Source organism: Lycorma delicatula, chromosome 2 (assembly GCF_047948215.1).
Source record: "Lycorma delicatula isolate Av1 chromosome 2, ASM4794821v1, whole genome shotgun sequence".
NCBI lineage: Eukaryota > Metazoa > Arthropoda > Insecta > Hemiptera > Fulgoridae > Lycorma > Lycorma delicatula.
This window is the reverse complement of record NC_134456.1, coordinates 1,710,103-1,732,515: the sequence shown is the minus strand read 5'-3', so window position 1 is coordinate 1,732,515 and position 22,413 is coordinate 1,710,103. Positions and strand designations below refer to the sequence as shown.

General features: G+C 33.6%; 1 protein-coding gene across 6 annotated transcripts in view; it reads left to right on the top strand.

The window, feature by feature from the left end:
• Positions 1–22,413, top strand: part of LOC142320410 (stAR-related lipid transfer protein 3-like) — a 207,669-nt gene that overhangs the window by 102,632 nt on the left and 82,624 nt on the right. For 5 of the 6 annotated variants that reach the window (XM_075358120.1, XM_075358117.1, XM_075358118.1 and 2 more), the window contains 2 exons: positions 12,355–12,508; positions 20,324–20,475. The exons of the other annotated variant lie outside the window; for it this stretch is intronic. In XM_075358120.1, the coding sequence (XP_075214235.1) occupies positions 12,442–12,508; positions 20,324–20,475 (219 nt within the window). In that variant the 5' untranslated portion in view covers positions 12,355–12,441. The remainder of the gene's footprint in view (positions 1–12,354; positions 12,509–20,323; positions 20,476–22,413) is intronic. 6 annotated transcript variants of the gene reach the window in all.

Sequence of the window (22,413 nt, the reverse complement as noted above, 5' to 3'; positions counted from 1 at the left end):
ATAAGATAAAAAGATCCTTTAATCAGTGCTCCATGTCAACTGTAGACTTTTTTTTTAGGCGATCACAGTTATTTGTTTTCTATTTAGTGAATAAATTATTGATGACATTGTATAAGAAACATATGTGTGTTTCAGGACTGGCATTTATGTACAGGGACCATGTCCATGATATATGTTTTTTGCATTTTGTAGATGTTTTGAAATAGTTTAGGCCACTAATATAATATTACAGTTAACGGTATTCATGTACTGAATGTAAAAATCAGACTTTTCAGACCTTTTTACTCTCGGCTAGAATTAATATACTATCAGCAAATCGTAACATCTTTATCTTTTCCCCTTGTACTGTTACTCCGGATCTAAATTGTTCTTTAACATCATTAACTGCTAGTTCTATGTAAAGATTACAAAATAATTAGGATAGGGAACATCCTTGTCGGACTCCCTTTCTTATTACGGCTTCTTTCTTATGTTCTTCAATTATTACTGTTGTTTGGTTCGTATAAATGTTAGCAATTGTTCTTCTATCTCTCTATTTGAACCCTAATTTTTTTAAAATGGTGAACATTTTATTATCGAATGTCTTTTCTAGGTCTATAAATGCCAAGTATGTTCGTCTGTTTTTCTTTAATCTTCCTTCTATTATTAATCTAAGCCCCTAAAATTGCTTCCCTTGTCCTTATATTTTTCCTGAAACCAAACTGGTCTTCTCCTAACACTTCTTCCACTCTCTTCTAAATTATTCTGTACAGAATTCTAGTTAAGATTTTTGATACATTGCTAGTTAAGCTAATTTTTCTGTATTCTTCACATTTATCTGCTCCTGTTTTCTTTGGTATTATGACATAACACTCTTTTTGAAATTTGATGGAACTTCCCCTTTTTCATAAATATTGCACACCAGTTTGTATAATCTATCAATCGCTTCCTCACTTGGACTGTGCAGTAATTCTACAGTTATTCAGTTTATTCCAGGAGCCTTTCTGCTATTCATATTCTTTAATGCTCTCTTAAATTCAGATCTCAGTATTGTTTCCCCCCTTTCATCCTCTTCAACTTCTTCTTCTTCTTCTTCTATAACACCATTTTCTAATTCATTTCCTCCATATAACTCTTCAATATAATCCACCCACTTATCGACTTTACCTTTCATATTAAATATCGATGTACCATCTTTGTTCAACACATTATTAGATTTTAATTTATTTACCCCAAAATTTTCCTTAACTTTCCTGTTTGCCCTGTCTATTTTACCAATGTTCATTTCTCTTTGCACTTCTGAACACTTTTCTTTAAACCACTCTTCTTTCGCTAGTTTGCACTTCCTGTTTGTAGTATTTCTTGATTGTCGATAGTTCCTTTTACTTTCTTTATCAGTAGCATTCTTTTATTTTCTATGTTCATCCATCAGCTGCAATATATCGTCTGAAATCCAAGGTTTTCTACCGGTTCTCTTTGTTTCGCCGAAGTTCGCTTCTGCTGATTTAAGAATTTTCTTTTTAACATTCTCCCATTCTTCTTCTACATTTTCTACTTTATCTTTTTTACTCAGACCTCTTGTGATAGCCTCCTCAAAAATCTTGTTTACCTCCTCTTCCTCAAGCTTCTTTAAATTCCACTGATTCATCTGACACCTTTTCTTCAGGTTTTTATACCCCAATCTACATTTCATTATCACTAAATTATGGTTGCTATCAATGTCTGCTCCAGGGTGAGTTTTGCAGTCGACGAGTTGATTTGTAAATCTATGCTTAACCATGATATAATCTATCTGATACCTTACAGTATCACCTGGCTTTTTCCATGTGTATATTCTTCTATTATGATTTTTAAACTGGGTGTAGGCAAGTACTAAATTATACTTCGTGCAAAACTCTATATAAGTCGATCCCCTCTTTCATTCCTTTTGTTCCACTCGGATTCACCCACTATATTTCCTTCCTTGCCTTTTACATATTGTGTTATAATTTTATATAAATTCTTGAAAAATAAATAAAGAGTATAGGGCGAATAACAGACCCAAATATTTTTCCTGGGTTCATTAATTTTTAGTTTATTGACTACTTACCAAAAGTTTGAACCATTAAATTCTGACTTCATTAAGAAAAACTTGGGTCTTTTTTAATAGGCATTTTTAAACTTTTTAAGTTTTTTATAATAATTCTTAATTTATAAATATTTTTTTAAATTAATTTTTTTTATTAGTTTATTCTTACAGTTACTGTAAGTAACTGTTACAGTTACTTACTGTAACTATATATTTTTTTATTTATTGTAAATATACTTATTTCATTGCTTGAGACTGATAATATCATATTGTGATGTTTATTACAATAAATATTTTATTAACATAAATAAGTGTATTTATTTATGTTAAATATTTTCAATAACAAAAAGCTTCTTTTGTTTATAAGAAAAAGATTTCTTAGATAAATGTAGTAAGGGATTTTTGTGATGGATTGGCTATTTATTCTGTTCTAGTAGTCTCACCGATTTACTTTGTGTCGTGGCTCACTTTGTGATTGTTTTTATTCTGCTTTGAAACTTAAGGATACTTATCAACTTATTTATTATTTGCCCTGTACTCTTTATTTATTTATTTATTTATTTAGGATTTACATATAATTACAATACAATATCATAAAAGTTATATGAAATGACTAAATAATGTCCTAGATAAATGATTTTATAAAACTGTAACCTTTATTGGCCTGTACGGCTTACGGATACGAGATAGCAATCTGGTATTGTCTACTTGTACAAAATGTTAATATCTTCTTGTTCTGTGCGTAAAAATTAATGTGCTTGCATAATAAGTTGATAAGGAGAACGTTTATGGCTTTTGATAGTAAAGGGTTTCTACATGTGGATGCCATTTAGGTCATAATATGTTTCTGTACTTAGGGGCATCAAGGGACTAATAGTGCTTATGTACTTAATTATGAATTTAGACTTAGGAAAGGCTTTCATTTAGACTTGCCCATAACTCTCAAGCTCCTTCAGTTTCTACCTAAAGTTGCTTTTTTGATGTTATAATAAATAAGTCACATGAGCAGACTTAATAAGTGGCTAGTCTGCTTGGAGAGTCATTGTTTCTTGTGTGTTGCCTATATATATATATATATATATATCTCCAGAGAGAAAAGCTGTAAATATTGTATACAAGTACATTCGTTAGATTATGTTTTTCACAATCTGTTACCCAAAATACATGAAAGGTTATAAATATAAAATAAAATGAATTAAAAAAAAAAATGAGAAGTAAAGTATAGTCACCTCCTCCTCATGGTGTGTTAGGTATTACTAAGAACTGTCAAAATGATTTTGTATTATAACTACTATTTTTAAGATGGGTGCTGACTATTCTGGAACACGCATACTTCATAAATTTTCACTGTTGTGCTGATCAAACTGTTGCTTGCTAAGTTTGATCAGCACGAGACAGGCTTTAATTGTTATTTATCATATTGCTTAATTATTATTATTATTCTCACAAGCATGAGGATAATGAACATAGTGGTGGTGCAGAGGTGGAACCCCCTGATCAACTTGTAGTAAATCATTACTTTATCAAGGAATTACTAGAATATATTTATTAGTTTATTCCATTATACCCACTACTCCTGTTAAATTAGTAAAGCATTTTGAAAATTGTTAATTTTGTTTTAATAATTAAGTTTTCACGTGGTTAATTAATATTTTTTATTAAACATTTTATTTTAAAATAATGAATAGTAAATGAATATTTTCGTATTTGAGAAAATATGCAATAATTTTACTTATATAATATCATTAAATTTCTTTTAGTAATTTATTACATTATCTAATAATTAATGGTTGTGTTTAGTACTAATAACACTGGGGAACAAAAAAATTTTTTTTTTTATCAGGAAAAAAAAAATGTGATTCTGATAGGATTTTTTTTCCTGAGTACAAATATGTTATCAGTTTTTCCCCATCGTGCAAGGAAAGAAAGAAAGAAATGACGATTTTCTACATTTTGCCTGTGAAGCATCCCTCTTGATGGTCTAACAATAATCGGCAAGCACATTAGGATTTCATTTGCCTTGATACCTTTTTTCCATAACTGAAATTTCATGATGAAAGTGTTCCCCATGCTGATCGTTCACTGCGCCATGATTTCCAGAAAGAAATTTAGGTGCGAGTGTAGGAAGTGTACTTTTAAGGACATATTACAACCCAAATTTTTATAAGATGTTATAAGAATGTTGAAAATATCATGGTAATTTTCTGCCTTTCGATTTCCCAAAAAACTTGGTAACATTTTTGAATGCTTGCCAAGCTGCTTTCTTCAGTGGATTCAATAGTTCCTCAAACTTTTCTTTGTGGATTAATGATTGTATTTGTTGACCCACAAATATCCCTTCTTTAATTTTTGCATCAAAAATTTTAGAAAATTTCTGTTTTAAGTACATGAATTCAGGAGTATTGGCCATGGCCTTGATAAATTCTTCATTAATCATAGTTTGATATGTGGTGGAGGTAGATACACATTTTTAGGACTACACAATGGGTCATGTTTCACATTTTTTGTCAGAAATGAATGATTCCCGTCGAGATCATTCTTTTCTAATGAAATGGTTTTTTCTGTCCCTATTATCCTATTCACATTCGATAACGTAGACTGGAATAAAATGTTCAGTATTTAAAAAAAATTAAGGTTCAAATACAGAGATAGAAGAACAATTGCTAACATGTACAGGAACCAAACAGCAACAGTAACAATTGAAGAACATAAGAAAGAAGCCGTAATAAGAAAGGGAGTCCGACAAGGATGTTCCCTATCTCCATTACTTTTTAATCTTTACATGGAACTAGCAGTTAATGATGTTAAAGAACAATTTAGATTCGGAGTAACAGTACTAGGTGAAAAGATAAAGATGCTACGATTTGCTGATGATATAGTAATTCTAGCCGAGAGTAAAAAGGATTTAGAAGAAACAATGAACGGCATAGATGAAGAACTATCGCATGAAAATAAACAAGAACAAAACAAAAGTAATGAAATGTAGTAGAAATAACAAAGATGGACCGCTGAATGTGAAAACAGGAGGAGAAAAGATTATGGAGGTAGAAGAATTTTGTTATTTGGGAAGTAGAATTACTAAAGATGGACGAAGCAGGAGCGATATAAAATGCTGAATAGCACAAGCTAGACGAGCCTTCAGTAAGAAATATAATTTGTTTACATCAAAAATTAATTTAAATGTCAGGAAAAGATTTTTGAAAGTGTTTGTTTGGAGTGTCGCTTTATATGGATGTGAAACTTGGACGATCGGATTATCTGAGAAGAAAAGATTAGAAGCGTTTGAAATGCGGTGCTATAGGCGAATGTTAAAAATCAGATGGGTGGATAAAGTGACAAATGAAGAGGTATTGCGGCAAATAGATGAAGAAAGAAGCATTTGGAAAAATATAGTTAAAAGAAGAGACAGACTTATAGGCCACATACTAAGGCATCCTGGAATAGTCGCTTTAATTTTGGAAGGACAGGTAGAAGGGAAAAATTGTGTAGGCAGGCCACGTTTGGAATATGTAAAAGAAATTGTTAGGGATGTAGAATGTAGAGGGTATACTGAAATGAAATGACTAGCACTAGATAGGGAATCTTGGAGAGCTGCATCAAAGCAGTCAAATGACTGAAGACAAAAAAAAAAATATCCTATTCACACAAAAAAAATGACAGTACTTATGTAACCAAGCTACAGACCAAGTATAAGTGCAATTACCTTCAAATCACCACAAATATTCTATTCATACACTGCATATTAAAGCGTTTCCAATATAAAGTTTTCATATGTTTCTTTCTTATTAGCAGATTGAGTCACGGGTACTGATGGGAATTTATTTTAATTATGCAAAAGCACAGCTTTTAAATTAACTTTAGAGGAATCGATGAATAAGCATCAAAGTGTCTCCGTAAGAGAAGGAATGTCATTAAAAAACACTTAAGTCATTTTCTTCAGAAAAATAGTTTTTAAATTCGGAATGACCATTACGATAAGTACATATCTTTGTATTCTTTTGAAAAAGATTCCATCCTTTTAACCGGGAAGTAAACATTTGAGACTGTTTTTTTGGATAACTTTAAATCTTGTATGAGATCATTAAGATTTTCTTGAGTCGGTAAATGAGACTCAGATAAATTGCTTTGTTCAAAAGTTGTATCATCATAATCTGTTTCTTTTTCTTCTCTATTTCCATGAGACTTTGAGCTCTATTCATCTAATGTCACATGTTCTGAAGGCTTTGGTATGGACAATTCTTCACATTGTGGAACTGGTAGATTGCAAGTAAGGGTACACCACTGTATATTTTGATTTTGACTTCTAGATGTTTTGAAATCATTAATTTATTTATTCACTCTGACAACAACTGGCTGTCATCCAGTTCTACATTATTACTATCTTTTCCCATTTAATTTGATTGTTATTTTCTATCTGCCTTTCCTAGTGTTGTTTCATTAACATTCATAATTAATGCATCTCGTACTACTTTTTAGCACTACTTTTAACACTGTGCTAAAAGTAATTATGATAAACCTGATAATGTAAAAGTTACGATAATCTAGTGGAAATATAAAATATTGTGAAAATTTTCTCCTCCAGTATTTGGAGGACTAAATTCAAATACTGATTTGAATTTAGAACTGTGTATTGAGATTAGTTATATTTTCTTATGAATTTGTTTTCATTGTTTGGGGGTGTGTGTGTGTGTGCGCGTGTGTGTGTGCACACATGCATGCATGTTTGTTTATTATTTCTTATTAATAACTTTTGTTCTTTATTAATTGTAAATTTAAATTATTTGACTGTTAATAGCATTGTAAAATATACAAATATAAGTATATGTATTTTTGTAACTGTGTTATTTTTAAAATTTAATAAAAATCGTAACACTATTATTATGTAATATATATACTGTGGGTTCATAAAATAGTAATGGAGTTTCAAACAGTCATAGAGTTCTGGAATAAAACATTACAGAGACATGAAATATATGTCAAAATTAGTTAAGATAGTTTTTATTTAAAACTATCAAGAATTGATTGATTGTACAGTTTGATTTTGATATTTGCTTTTTTAGTTACCTGTAAATATCAAGGTGTTATTTGACCTGTCATACAGCTGAAACAGCTTCAGTCATATTTTCTTTAAATAGTCCAAATTTCTTATTTGAATAGAGAATACTTGTAACTTTATGTAACGCCACAAAAAATTGATATGGGGTAAGATCTGGAGACTGTAGAGATCTAGTCATTCACCTTTCTCATCTAATCCATTGCTGAAGCGATATTTTGTTTAGTTAGTGTGACACATATGTTGGAAAATGTGGAGAAACACCCAAGTAAGTGGAAAATGGAATGCTTTGGTAATGTATACTCTTCTAACATATCTAGCAAATTCTTTTGTCATTATACAGTGTGTTTGGAAAATCGCTGTGCAGTATGCTCTAGAATTACATGGTGCATTCTGTTCTTTCGGCATTAGGTTGATTTGGTTTTGCTCAATAATAAACCAAGACGTTAGTTGTTGAATTGTGATTGAATGTATTTTGTTTTGTTTATTGGAATCAGTAGTTATGAGAAAAGTAATGTTTCTTTCGGTAGAGGAACACGTTTTTCTTGTTGAATTCATTTTTCATGATGGTGACAAGTATATTGATTTAGTGAAGCACAAGTTTTGTGAAAAGTTTCCAAATATTCTGTTCCTCACTGCACTGCGATTTGAACTTATATCGAAAAATTTTGGGCAACAGGTTCTGTGAAGTTGCTGATCAAAGTGGAAGCCCACCTAAACTAATTGAACAAAAGCTGCTTGATATTTTGGATTTTGTGGGCGAAAGTCCATCAAAGTCAATATGTAGGTTAACACAGCAGCAAGATATCAGCCTTGCTACCGCACATAAACCTATAAGGAAAGGACTGAAACTTTTCTCCTATAAAGTTATGTGTATTTAAGAACTGAAACCATCATGCTAAAAGACTAAATTATTATCAGTGGTTTAAACGATTTATTGATCAAAATTCTGTAAGTATCCTTGACAGTAAGTTTTTCAGGTGAAACATGGTTTCATCGAAGAAGTTATATTAATTCATTAAATTACCTGATTGTGGTTGACGACTAACCTCCATGAATTAATTTCATGAGCAATCTACACGAATCGAAAACTGGAGTCTGGGTCGATGCGAGTAGAACATGCATTTTGGATCTAATCTTTTTTTGGAAATACAGTTAATAGTGATCGTTGTGCTGTTTTAACAAACTAATCATGTCACATACAGCTAACAGATCAATGTTTTTTTTACGAAATGTCTTTGATGAACAAATCATTTCGTAGGGTTATTGACCTGATCTGATTCCCTTCAGATTACTTCTTACTGGGTGGAGGGAGCAAAATAAACAGCGTTTATCAACAGATCACGAAGAATTGACAAACTAAAAACTGTAATAACAGCTACGTATGTAGCTGTTATTGCAGTACGAGTCATTGCAGTACATCAGCTGATAAAAGTATTTGAAAACAAATTGAAATGTGTGCAGTGTTATATTAATATTGGAAGAGGTCATTTTCAACACCTTTTATAAACTATTCCAGTTGTAATAACTGATTTTTTATAACGAGGTGAGGAACCCAACCCCCAATTATGGGCGCCAAAGCATTATCGGACTCGCTAACAGGTTCTGTAAGAAGTTATTAAGTGTGTATGTGTATCTGCGCACTACCGATTAAACCTTCACCCCGGGCTAACCACTTCCTGGAAACCGCTAACGCGAGTAGGACGGAAATAGGGGTACGGCGTCAAAAATGACGTCATGGCGGCCGTCCGCCATCTTGGAATCCAAGTTGGCGCCCGTCTGCCATCTTGTCCGCCATTTTAAGATGGTAGACAATATGGCGGTGGTCGGTCATCTTTGATTGTGACGTCAGGGACGCTGTAGCCCGTCAAGATGGCGGTGGTCGGCCATTTTGGATTGTGACGTGTTTTTTGACGACGTACCTCGAGGATGATCCTGGTCGTCCAGGCGGACGGCATCGGGAGGCGCGTCACAGAGAGAGGTTCTCGTCGTAGATCGTGCACCGGGAGGTGGCAGCGGCGAGAGTGCACACACGCACACGTGAATAAAAAAAACATTTTAGACGTACCTCGAGGATGATCCTAGTCGTCCAGGCGACGGCGTCGGGACCGAAGAAGAGAGAGATGTTTACAGTGCGGGACGCGGCGCTCGACTGAAGAATTGTGGGTCCAACGCGGTCTGAAGTTGTCCAATCGCAGCGTCGGGAATCGGCGCGCATTCGCACTAGCCGTTAGTGTGTACGTGCGAACTGGAACGTCGTCGTCGTCGCGTTTCTAATAGATGCGATAAGGAAAATTTGTTTTGATAATTATCGAGTCACGTGTGTGTTGTAACCGGTTAAATCCAGTTGTGTTTGGGTATGAGCGAAAACATTTTGTGTGATTTTATCTGACGTCGGAAACACCGCAGGCCTTGGAACCTTCATCCAGTAATGCCGATCGACTAAATTTTATTTCTAAAAAAATAGTCTTACATTGCTGTATGGGGGGTTTTAGAGTTATTGTTGCATTTCCACACCACCCAAGAGGTAGCAACCGCGGCGCGTTGAGATTTTTTTTAGAATGAAATCTCTCCCCGATAGGCCTACAAAACACTCGTACAAAAAAATTAAGTTGGATACTATAAAAATTACTCCGAACAAAAATAAAGAGAGACTTGTATTCTGTGTATAAAAAAATGTACGTAAATAAAAATAAATGGTCGCATTTCCACACCACCCAGGAGGTAGCAACCGCGGCGCATTGAGTTTATCTTCATTAATAAAATCTTAAACACTCTCTTCATCATTTGTAATATAATTCGACAGTGGATAAATCCAATATCAATTATAATACAGGCCTTGGAACCGTACATACAATAACAATCATTATTGTATGGGGGTTTAAAGTGTTTTACCAAGCAACAGTCGAACATGGCAACATCTTCATGATACTTCTTTACAAAACCATGATATCATGAGTAATGAACAACAAATGCAGATGATGGATACTGATAAACTTGCACAAGAAAATATATCCAACCATGGGAGGAAATTGGTTAAAAATAGTAAATAATTGTCAAGACTTTTCACAGGAAACCCACTTATGTATGCAAAACTCGTTTTCTTGTGCAAGTTTATAAGTATCGATCATCTGCATTTGTTGTTCATTACTCATGACATCATGGTTTTTGTAAAGAAATAGCATGAAGATGTTTCCATGTTCTACTACTGCTTGGCTACTAGGTTCGCATACATAAGTGTACTACAACCAGTTGAGGTTTTGAAAAGTATTTTAATTCTGTTAACACTTTTCTCACCATTTGTAACATAATCGGATAGTAGATAAATCTATTATCAGATCATGTCACGGACCTTGGAACCGTACATACAATAATTATTATTGTATGGGGGTTTAAAGTGTTTTTTTGTGTGTATGTATGATGTAGTCTATTCAAAAACTAGGTCTTGCATCTTCTCTTCGGTCATCACTTTGCCAAATCGTCGGTAAAAAAACATTTCATCATACACAAAGGTGTTCTTTGGTGGTTGGGTTTTCAATTAACCACACATCTCAGGAATGGTCGAACTTGAGAATCTACAAGACTAACACTTCATTTACACTCATACATATCATCCTCATTCATCCTCTGAAGAATTATCTAAACGGTAATTACCGGAGGCTAAACAGGAAAAAAAAGAGTGTCCATTGGATGAACAAACGATTCGAAATCCGCATACACCGCATACGGAACGCGGAGTGTGGACAAGTAGTTCCTAAACTTCATCACGCATTCCCTTTCTTTAACAGGATCGGGTAATCTTATCCTCCCGGTGCACGATCTACGATGAGAACCTCTCTCTCTCTCACTCTCTCTCTCTCTTCGTCGGTCAGGCCTACCGACCGTCGCCTAGACGACCAGGATCATCCTTGAGGTACGTCTAAAAAACGTTTTTATTCACGTGTGTGTGCACCCTCGCCGCCGCCGACTCCCGGTTCACGATCTACGACGAGAACCTCTCTCTGTGACGCGCCTCCTGACGTCGTCGCCTGGACGACCAGGATCATCCTCGAGGTACGCCTAAATTGTTTTTTATTCACGTGTGTGTGTATGTGTGCACCGCAGCAGCAGAAACCGCTGCCTCTCCGTGCACGATCTGTTACGAGAACCTCTCTCTGTGACCCGACGCCGTCGCCTGGACGACCAGGATCATCCTCGAGGTACGTCGTCAAAAAACACGTCCCAATCCAAGATGACGGACCACCGCCATCTTAAGATGGCGGACAAGATGGCCGAGGTCTTTATCTTGGATTCCAAGATGGCGGACGGCCGCTATTTTGGATGACGTCATTTTTGACGCCGTACCCCTATTTCCGTATTAATAACTATTTCCTTACTTCTGGAGGGGGTAAACGCCCACACACACAATCAGACACCACTAAAAATAAAGTAGCACCAAAATACACACACTCCAACAACAACGCATCATAACAGCACATGAGACAACCACTAGTAAAATGCCCACATATTTGAACATTATGTTTGTGTACTTGTTCTGAAAAATGAAACTGTAATTTCATCACTGAAAATAAACTTTGTTAAAAACTAATCATTCTATCCTAAAACTATCATCATACTACCATACCTATCTGGAATGTTTGTAGCAAATTCAAATTGTTTTATTTTTCCTTTTCGTTAAATTTTATGTAACATCTGAATTTTTTAAGGTAAAGTATGATTATTTTAAATGTTCTGAATAATAGTTTTTGGAATTACTGATTCTGCAGAACAGTAGCCTGTAATTCAATGCCAGTAATTCGTTCATACAGCTTCAACGGTCTCATCCGATCATTTGTCCTAAATGTGATTGTTACTGTTTTTATGAGTTATTTGTCCCATTGACATATTTTATTTTTGTGTGGTTGGTGGATTCTTCTTTAAACACATGATGGTATTTATGTCCGACTAGTGTAACTGATTGAACCTTAGCAAGTCACTGAGCCAGATAGAGTTATTGCTATTGTAACAACAACGTGAATTTACTGGTATTAGAATTCGTTTATGTAACAGTAACTTGGATAGTTTCTCTTCATTTTGACATAAATTTCATGTCTCTTGTCTTAATTTGTTCCAAAACTATAACTGTTTGAAACACCATCAGTGTTTTGTGCACACTGTATTTTAAATAAATTTAAAAAATAATAAATGAAATTAAAACTATTATTATTGTATTACTAGTTCATTTTGTATTTATGTGTTTTTTCTTTGTTTTTAGAAAATGGTAGAGATTGAGCATGCATTTTCAAGAAGTATTTTTTAATTGCTGCTGTTATTTGTAAAAAAGGAATCAAAAAACTGAACTATGGATTCAATGTCACAATATGGTTCTGTTTTAAGTCATCCTAAAGTTTCTCTGAACTGTGCAAGAGGTAAAAGCAATTTCTTTTGGATTCTGTTTAATGTTAGATGTAGGTATATAACTAGTTTGTGGAATTCATGAAAATGTTTTTTCATATAATAAGCAGATTTTTTGCTGAAATTTTATTTTTTGGACCATTAAGATGATTAATGATTTCTAAAATATATTTTTATTTAATGCTTGTTGTTTTGTTGTTCATGAAACTATTATAAGAAATAAAATTTTTTATGATTATATAAAAATATTTTTTCATAAATTCATGTTTTAACATGAAACATTTTTTCTGAAAATTGATAAAATTCAACTATTCAGGCATAGTCAGTAAATTTTGTATATGTGCGAAAAAATTAAATGTTTTGCCAGATGTAAAATGTGGTATTGGAAAAGGGGTGATATTACTTCATTTTATCATTTACCAAATACAATTTTTTTTAACCGATTCTCAATTCGACTAGTATTTATTATATTTTTCCATTTATTCAAGCTTAATCCTTCACATAAGTGACTTTTTTTTTTTTACCGTGGTGCTTTTTATTTATTGAGGTTTTTTTTTTAAATTTCATGTGTTGCTAGTTATGTAACGACGTTCTTTCACCTGAAATAGCCTAAAATAATTAGTTTATTGATATGCTGTTATTTAAACTAAATAATTAGAAATTAATAGTGAAGTGTGATCTGGAGCATAATTGTGGTAGAAAATTTAAAAATTGTTTGTCCACATTTGTGGTTGCTCTTTTTGGATTTTCTTATGTAAACTGTTAATGATGTTAAAGAACAATTTAGATCCAGAGTAACAGTACAAGGTGAAAAGATAAAGATGCTACGATTTGCTCATGATATTGTAATTCTAGCTGAGTAAAGAAGATTTAGAAGAAACAATGAACGGCATAGATGAAGTCCTATGCAAGAACTACCGTATGAAAATAAACAAGAACAAAACGAAAGTAATGAAATGTAGTAGAAATAACAAAGATGGACGACTGAATATAAAAATAGGAACAGAAAAGATTACGGAGGTAGAAGAATTTTTTTATTTGGGAAGTAGAATTACTAAAGATGGACAAAGCAGGAGCGATATAAAATGCTGAATAGCACAGGCAAAATGAGCCTTCAATCAGAAATTAATTTAAACGTCAGGAAAGGATTTTTGAAAGTATGTGTTTGGAGGGTAGCTTTATATGGAAGTGAAACTTGGATGATCTGAGTGCCTGAGAAGAAAACATTAGAAGGTTTTGAAATGCAGTGCCATAAGAGAATGTTAAAAATCAGACGGGTAGATAAAGTGACAAATGAAGAGGTGTTGCAGCAAATTGATGAAGAAAGAAACATTTGGAAAAATATAGCTAACCGAAGAAACAGACTTATAGGCCACATATTAAGGCATCCTGGAATAGTCGATTTAATATTGGAGAAACAGGTAGAGGAAAACATTGTGCAGGCAGGCAACATTTGGAATATGTAAAACAAATTGTTAGGGATGTAGGATGTAGGCGCTATACTGAAATTAAATGACTGACACTAGATAGGGAATCTTGGAGAGCTGCATCAAACCAGTCAAATGACTGAAGACAAAAAAAACCTAAACGGTATTAAATCACTAAATAATACTTTGTTCACTATTCAATCGTAATTAATTTTATATAAAGCCATGGTTGAAAAAAATATGGACAGTAAAAATATCACATTAAGGAAAAGGTTCTTGAAAATCAAATGATTAAATTATACGCACATTTTTCTATTCTTCAGGAAGCTTCTATCAGTATGATTGGATCTTTATTTCAATATCATTTTCTATGTTTTGTGATGTTTTTAAAATATTACTTGCTGAAAATTCAGTGTGGGAACAAATTTTGGTGCTACTTGTATCATACCCAAAAATTGTTTCACATTAGCCATAAGAGATTCCTACCTTTTCAGCAACTTTTCTAATATTAGTTTGATGATTATTGATCACATTACCTTTTATTTTGTTGATGTTTTCACCAATCATTAATGTTTTAATATCTCCAACCTTTTGTCATTTTCATGGCCAAACGCCTACAAAAGTGCTGCCTATAAGTAAAAAAATTGCCATTTGCAAGAAACAGGTAAATGAGAAACCTTGAGTTTTGGTAAAAACAAGAAAAGGAATGCAGTGAAACAATTTCAATTGTTACTAACCATGAGTTAGGCAAAAACACTAGAATGAGGGAATATGCAAGGTGTAATCATAGAATACAGAGGCATCTTATCTTTTCAACCGAGATCATTTTTTCCCACGTGAAGGCAGCACTGTAGTGTATTATATATTAATATTTTCTACCATATTAGATGTGTAGTTAACCTTTTCCCATCACAATGATCGGCGGTTGATTAGCGCTCTGCGAAAATATGTTGGTATCTCATTGCCTTCCTTCATAGTCTTATGCTACCTTCTTCTGAAAAAATTTTTCAAAAAATTACAGTATATTAAAGAAATTTAACAGATTCTGACAAAAAAAAAAAAAAACGTTATGATTGGATATTTTTTATTCCTGTAACAACAACAAAAATTGAAACAGTACAAAAATTACGATAATTTAATTGCAGAATTTTTTTGCGCATTTCTACCACGTTTTTTATTAGCAAAATTTTTTTTTTTGCTTTGTGTTTATGAATCATAGTTTGCTGATTTTAAAAATAATACTTTCAAGCAAATTGGTTGAAAATTGGGCAAAATTTGATGAAAAACCCGTGTCATAAATCACAGATTAGTAACATATGTTAGTATAAGTGAAAGTAGATTCAGAAAACTACGTTTTATAAAATTCCCACCACTCAAAAGGCTATTCAGATTGACAAAAAACCATTTTTACTATAGTAAAAATGGTTTTACTGTTAAAAATGGTTTACTGTTATTCATTACAAATCGATATGTGTTACATGTTTACCGATATTATTTGTCAGAAAAGATATTTATAGACCTCAAGGAAAAGTGACATATTCATGACCACAAATTTCTTCTTTTTTTTGTGTGTGCCGTATATCATAATTTATTATGTTTCAATACATCGATATGTTGCTAGTAAGATAAGCTATTTTTGCAAATAATAAATAAATCCGTAATCCTCATAGCAGTTATAATACACAAGTCACACACAAGCACATTTGTGAGAAAAAGTGTCTAAATAAAACATAAATAAAGAGTCTAAATAAAACATTTTACATTGTATAAACGTCGTTCAAATTGTGTAATAAAACTGACTCCTTTGTGAATATAAAAAAAAATAACTGACTTAGATGCCATATAAAATGATTTTGTAACAGCGTTTTAAAACTGACGTCGTACATAACCAGTTCCAAGGCTACATGATCTGAAAAGGTTAAAATTTGGAAGCCGAGTAATTAGGACACATTTTATTACATGTGATTTATTTTATTTGAGATAGAACAAAGTTTTGCATTAAATTTTGCTTTAAAAATAAAATGAAGAACAGTAATGCGGTGAATATGTTAGAGAATGCTTTTGGCAAGGATGTTATGTTGTCACGAAAGGTTTATGAGTTCTACAAATGGTTTTAAGAAGATAATGAAGACAATAAAAGGGTTGATATCCTAACTTATCAAAGATCAATGAAAATATTAACAAAATGTCATTTCATTGTGATCGTAATTTGATCATTGAATCACTGGAGAAGTTTTTGAAGAATGAAAATCATTAGACTTAATTTTGTGTATGAAATAAGTAGCAGTAATATTTGTTCTAAAACTGTTGAATTTCCAACAAAAGCAACAATGCAAAAACATAAAACATTGCAGAACATTGTTAGTTGGTATTTCTGAGGACACAGAATTACTGAAACGTATATAAAGTTTTGAAACATGTGTGGCTGGTTTATGATATCAAAACAAAAGTTCAACCGTCCTGATGGAAACTTCTGTAAAACTAATACAAAAAAAAGTACACAAACATTCAAACGAATGTTAAGGTTCTCCTTTATTGTTTTTTGATTACAGTGATACGATAAATAGTATTATTTAGTTGTTTTATTCCATTTACATAAAGCATTCCAAAGAAAACAACCTCAAATCTGGGCAAACACTTCTTGGATTTTAGACCACAATAATGATCCAGCTTACTCGTCACTATTAATTCATGATTATTTAGCCAATCATAATGCCACAGCCTCTGTTACTTCAGACAGCAACCTGTGATTTTCTCTTGTTCTCACTGATTAAGAGAACATTAAAAAGACTTCAGTTTGTGATGATAGATGAAATAAAGGAAACATTACTAAGTGAATTTAAGGTTATACCAAATTTGCTTTCCATAACTGTTTTAAAGATTGTGGTAAATTCTTGCATAAATTTGTCGGAATTCTTGTGATTACTTTGAAGGGGTCACTAACAATATAGATTAAATGTTAAAATTGAAATAAAAATTAAAATTCTCTTTTTTTTTATTTTACTTCATGTGCTATATAAAACAAGTGCCGAAAACAAGGATTGAAGTAGATGACAAAAAAAGGAAGGAATTAAAGATTACAAAGAGAAGCAAAATGCTTCACAACCTGGAGTGAATTCAGATGTACCTAACAAAATTATTGATAAATGAAGATTGAGGAATAACTGTAATATGCCTTACCAAATTTAAGCTATAAAAAAATTATTAGAATAAAGTTAAATATTTAAATACATGTCAAGTTTAGATTGTTTTTTGTATTTTTTTATTTTGTTAGTAAATATGAGGAGTGGCTAAAATGTAATGCTCAGTCGCACATAACTCGCAAATTAATAGAGTTAATCAAATGAAACAAATACGGGATAAAATACCATTTTATTTATTACAAAAATTTATTTTTCCGTGTAGTCACTATTTACAGCTACAGATTTCACCCAATGGTGAAACAAAAACTTTTATTATTATGTCAATCAAGAGTGCTGGTGGTCTTTCCTTAATCCACAATCTCGCTGCATCCTTCAGTTCACCATTTGTGGTGAAATACCCTTTCTTTCTTTTTCCTGTTTAGCCTCCGGTAATTACCGTTTAGATAATTCTTCAGAGGATGAATGAGGATGATATGTATGAGTGTAAATGAAGTGTTAGTCTTGTACATTCTCAAGTTCGACCATTCCTGAGATGTGTGGTTAATTGAAAACCCAACCACCAAAGAACACCGGTATCCACGATCTAGTATTCAAATCCGTGTAAAAATATCTGACTTTACTAGGACTTGAACGCTGTAACTCTCGACTTCCAAATCAGCTGATTTGGGAAGACGCGTTAACCACTAGACCAACCCGGTGGGTTGTGGTGAAATACCCTAATATACCTCTTACTTATGTAAAGAAGTGAAAATTGCAAGGCGCTAAATCTGATGAGTGTGAAGACTGTGGAATAGGTTAAAATTTCAACTTTACAAGAGCTTTGGTGTGATTTTGTGTGGCACACACCACAAATAAATTTGACAGTAGCCAAGTTGTGTAATAATGTGTCCTGATCATTCTTTCAGTATATCTGTGTGGATGGTGATGTGATGGTCACTTTGAATCAATAATTCCCTTTTTTCTTCCTCTTGTTAAGGGAGTAATTCCATTTAAGGACAAAATATCAGCCTCACTTAAAGGTTCCACAGATGTACCACAGCATATGTAGCCTGCGTCCTACCGACTAAACCTCCACCTCATCAGCCACCCCCTCCTGAGACCGGAAACTGCATTTAAGCATTAGTCAGCCTCAGAAGGTGCCTTTGAGCTCAGTGTGTTCAGAGTCCCTGTGCATTATCACTGTCGCCCATCCATGCAAGCACAAATGAACGCCAGCTTTGTAGAGGGCTGTCTGTCCTCCCTTCACTCAAAAATCTGGTATCCTTCACCTCACTTCTTGAGGGTCTGGTCTTCTGTGTTCTGCTGGACAGTCCATGTGTTATTATCTGGGAGCCTCGTCTTTTCATTTAAGTTGAGTCAGCCAAGGCACCCTAGACATGGTTGCATCCCATTTCTTCTTACTATCTGTTCAGTTATCCATCCTGCTTCTCTTGCAGATTCTTTGTGGCTAGTTCTGCTACTGCAAGCCACTCTCTATCTCTCCTGAGTATATACTCTAGCGTATTGTCCGGTATCAGTCGGAGGATCCCAAGGTCTCTCAGTAGCAGCACCCACTTTCCACAGTCAAAGAAGGTGTGCTCTGGAGTATCCACTTCCCTGCAGTAGACTTACCCAGGGTCTGCACATAAGTGTAATCTGTGCAGGTAGGCTCCAAAATCGCTGTGGCCACTGAGGAGCTGTGTAAGGTATTAATTCAGCTCCCTAAACCTTCTGCTTTGCCACGATTCAATCCGTGCAATGAGTCTCCAGTCCACCTCCCTTTCTCCGATCTGTCCCACTGTTCTTGCCAGACTGTTGTAAGCTGCTGCCTGGCTTCTCCTGGTGCCAATCCTCTACGTCTCCGGTCTCATTCCTCAATCAATAACCTCACTGGAGTTAGTCCTGTCAATACTCTTACTGCCTCCCCCAAAACCGTCCTGTACGCTGTTATACGTAGCGTAACCCTGTGCTGTACGGCTTCTAGCCTTCTCTCATTTCTCGCCACTCTTATCACATAACACCAAGCTGGTGAAGCGTACAAGACAATTGAAACAGATGCTGACATCACCAGTCTCCTACTTGAAGTAATACTTCTCTTTGATGCTATTCATTAGTTACAGAAATTGGTTGACAACTGCGAGTTTCATTCTCAGTATTCACATACCAGCTTCTTATGCACAAAATTTTATTATCCAGCTATTCACATTACTTCGATCACTAATCTCGTAACCATAATTACTTTTTGACGACGATGAATGTCACTGGCATTTCCTTTTACTACTATTAAAAATTCAATCGCTGTATTTTGTTTTAGATGTATTGACATATCTCTGTTCAAATACAGAGATAGAAGAACAATTGCTAACATGTACAGAAACCAAACAGCAACAGTAACAATTGAAGAACATAAGAAAGAAGCCGTAATAAGAAAGGGAGTCCGACAAGGATGTTCCCTATCTCCGTTACTTTTTAATCTTTACATGGAACTAGCAGTTAATGATGTTAAAGAACAATTTAGATTCGGAGTAACAGTACAAGGTGAAAAGATAAAGATGCCACGATTTGCTGATGATATATTAATTCTAGCTGAGAGTAAAACGGATTTAGAAGAAACAATGAACGGCATAGATGAAGTCCTACGCAAGAACTATCGCATGAAAATAAACAAGAACAAAACAAAAGTAATGAAATGTAGTAGAAATAACAAAGATGGACCGCTGAATATGAAAATAGGAGGAGAAAAGATTATGGAGGTAGAAGAATTTTGTTATTTGGGAAGTAGAATTACTAAAGATAGACGAAGCAGGAGCGATATAAAATGCCGAATAGCACAAGCTAAACGAGCCTTCAGTAAGAAATATAATTTTTTTACATCAAAAATTAATTTAAATGTCAGGAAAAGATTTTTGAAAGTGTATGTTTGGAGTGTCGCTTTATATGGAAGTGAAACTTGGACAATCGGAGTATCTGAGAAGAAAAGATTAGAAGCTTTTGAAATGCGGTGCTATAGGCGAATGTTAAAAATCAGATGGGTGGATAAAGTGACAAATGAAGAGGTATTGCGGCAAATAGATGAAGAAAGAAGCATTTGGAAAAATATAGTTAAAAGAAGAGACAGACTTATAGGCCACATCCTGGAATAGTCGCTTTAATATTTATTATTTATTTATATTACATTTCGGTCGTCTTTCGTATCTTTTCCTTTTTATCTCCCTTTCCTGCCAGAAGATACAATTTGTTTTCCTTTAAAATTTTAACTTTTTGATTATTTTTTTTTTAGGTCCCAAGTCACAACAGAGGTTCTACGTTTTTGTAAAGGAATTATTTACAAAATCTTACATACATGCCGCTTATGTTCGAAAAAGACAGTTGACTTTATTAACAATATTTGGTGTAGTCTTCAATTTATTTCTGTGGTTAATGTATAATATGGTAATTATTGTTGATTTATTATTATATATGTTTGTATCAGATTCAAAATCTGTCAATATAGATTTAAAATATTCATAAATTATATTTGTTATTTGATATTTGGTTGTTTATATCTTAAATCTTAATTACGTATCTTAATATATACCTGATTGAAATACTTTATACTGTTTATTCCTGTTTTTTTTGTTAATTTATTTTCATTTTTTTGTAATTTATTTTGTTTTCCAAATAAAACTTATTTATTTGGATAATTGGAAAGGTAGTATTTTAAAATATATAATAGTAAAAATAAAGATTAAATGTTTGGAATAATTTTAACATCCAATTTAGATTAAAAGTGGGTAACTGAAAGGAACAGATTAATATTTACTCCTATGGACTAATTGGTGTCTTGGTAGATACGTAGATTTTTGTTACACATGCACTATAATAAATCCATTCACATTTTCTTTAAATCCAATGTTCTGATGGAAAATCGGTATATTTATTTTTTTCATTATTTTATAAACACTTCTAGGTATTGTTTAGAGACATCCTAACTAAAATTCCTACCTGTATGTAGTCTGTAGATCATATGGTTGAACTGGTTGGCCAGTTTATATAATTATCAGCATGTTTGATTCTCATTCAACTAGTCATAGATTTGACTCTCGGCAAGGGTCTGACATTTCTTCAACATATTAACTTTTTTTTTTTTAAAAAAAAAAGAATAAAAAGCAAGAAAATAATAAGTAATTTTTATTTGTTTATAAATATATGAGGCATGTCTTTAAAGCAAGGTCTTTTTTAAATAAAAATGTAACTGAAATTTATGAACAAACATTATTTATTAAAAACTATATTTATTTACTCCTTTATTTTAATGCTTTCAACTTCAACATATTTTTCATAATGTTTCACAAGATTCTTCATCCCCTTTTCAAGAAATTCCAGTACCAGTGACTTAAACTATACAGCATAGCAATTTTTCATCATTGTCAAACATTTGTGATACAAGCCGCTGTTTAAGTTGAATAAAAAGAAAGTAATCACTAGCATCTAAGTCAGGATAGATGGTTGAAGATTTTTCATTGAAATTTTTCCAATCGACTCATTTTGGTTTGTCTGGCATTTCTCCCACAACACCCCATTCGGTTGCCGTAAAGCATAAGACCAAATGTCCGTACCACAAACGACTACTGTTCCTCAAAACGGTTTAGCGACCAATATCCTAATTAGCTCCTAGAGCTTACCTAACTGCGTGAGTGGAATAAGTGTGGTACCATACACCACTCGCTTGCGTGTCCTACTGCTCACTTGTCATATACTACTAAAATGGGTAGGTTGACCCCGTCTACATACTAAAATATATAACTTGTCAATAAATTAAAATTTCTTCCTTCAGGGACAGCAATTTGCTGCCATGCCTAGGTTGCTGAATGCGAACAAGTACCTGTCCACCATATTATAGTGCTTGGAGCTATATTTGACTGATGGCCAGCCATTTCTTGAGGGTAGCTTCCTATGGCTAGCAGTAGGAGTCGTGTATCCCTTAAACTACTGATGCCAGTTGAACAAAGCAATGGCATCAAGGAACTCCCACATGGTCTGACAATGCGGCTCACGCCACATTGACTTGCCGGTTATGAGTGCCCAATTTTCCCCTTGACCTCTAAATTCTAGGGTGGTTTGAGTTCTGGCTTGCCCCAGAACATGTTGAACATTATGTGTTCAATCGACTGGACCTCCCTGAAGACGCCAGCTCATCAGCTGCCAGGTGGAACCGAAATACTGGTTCAAATTTGCATGGTTAAAGAGCACTTGGGCTCCCATTGCCCTTAAAAACGAACTAGAGGCGTACCATCCCCCCAACATCTGTATAAATCTATACAAGGACCCTGCCCTTAAGGACGCCCTTGTGGCATGCCATTCTTGCTGCCATGCTTCCATCGCGAGGCT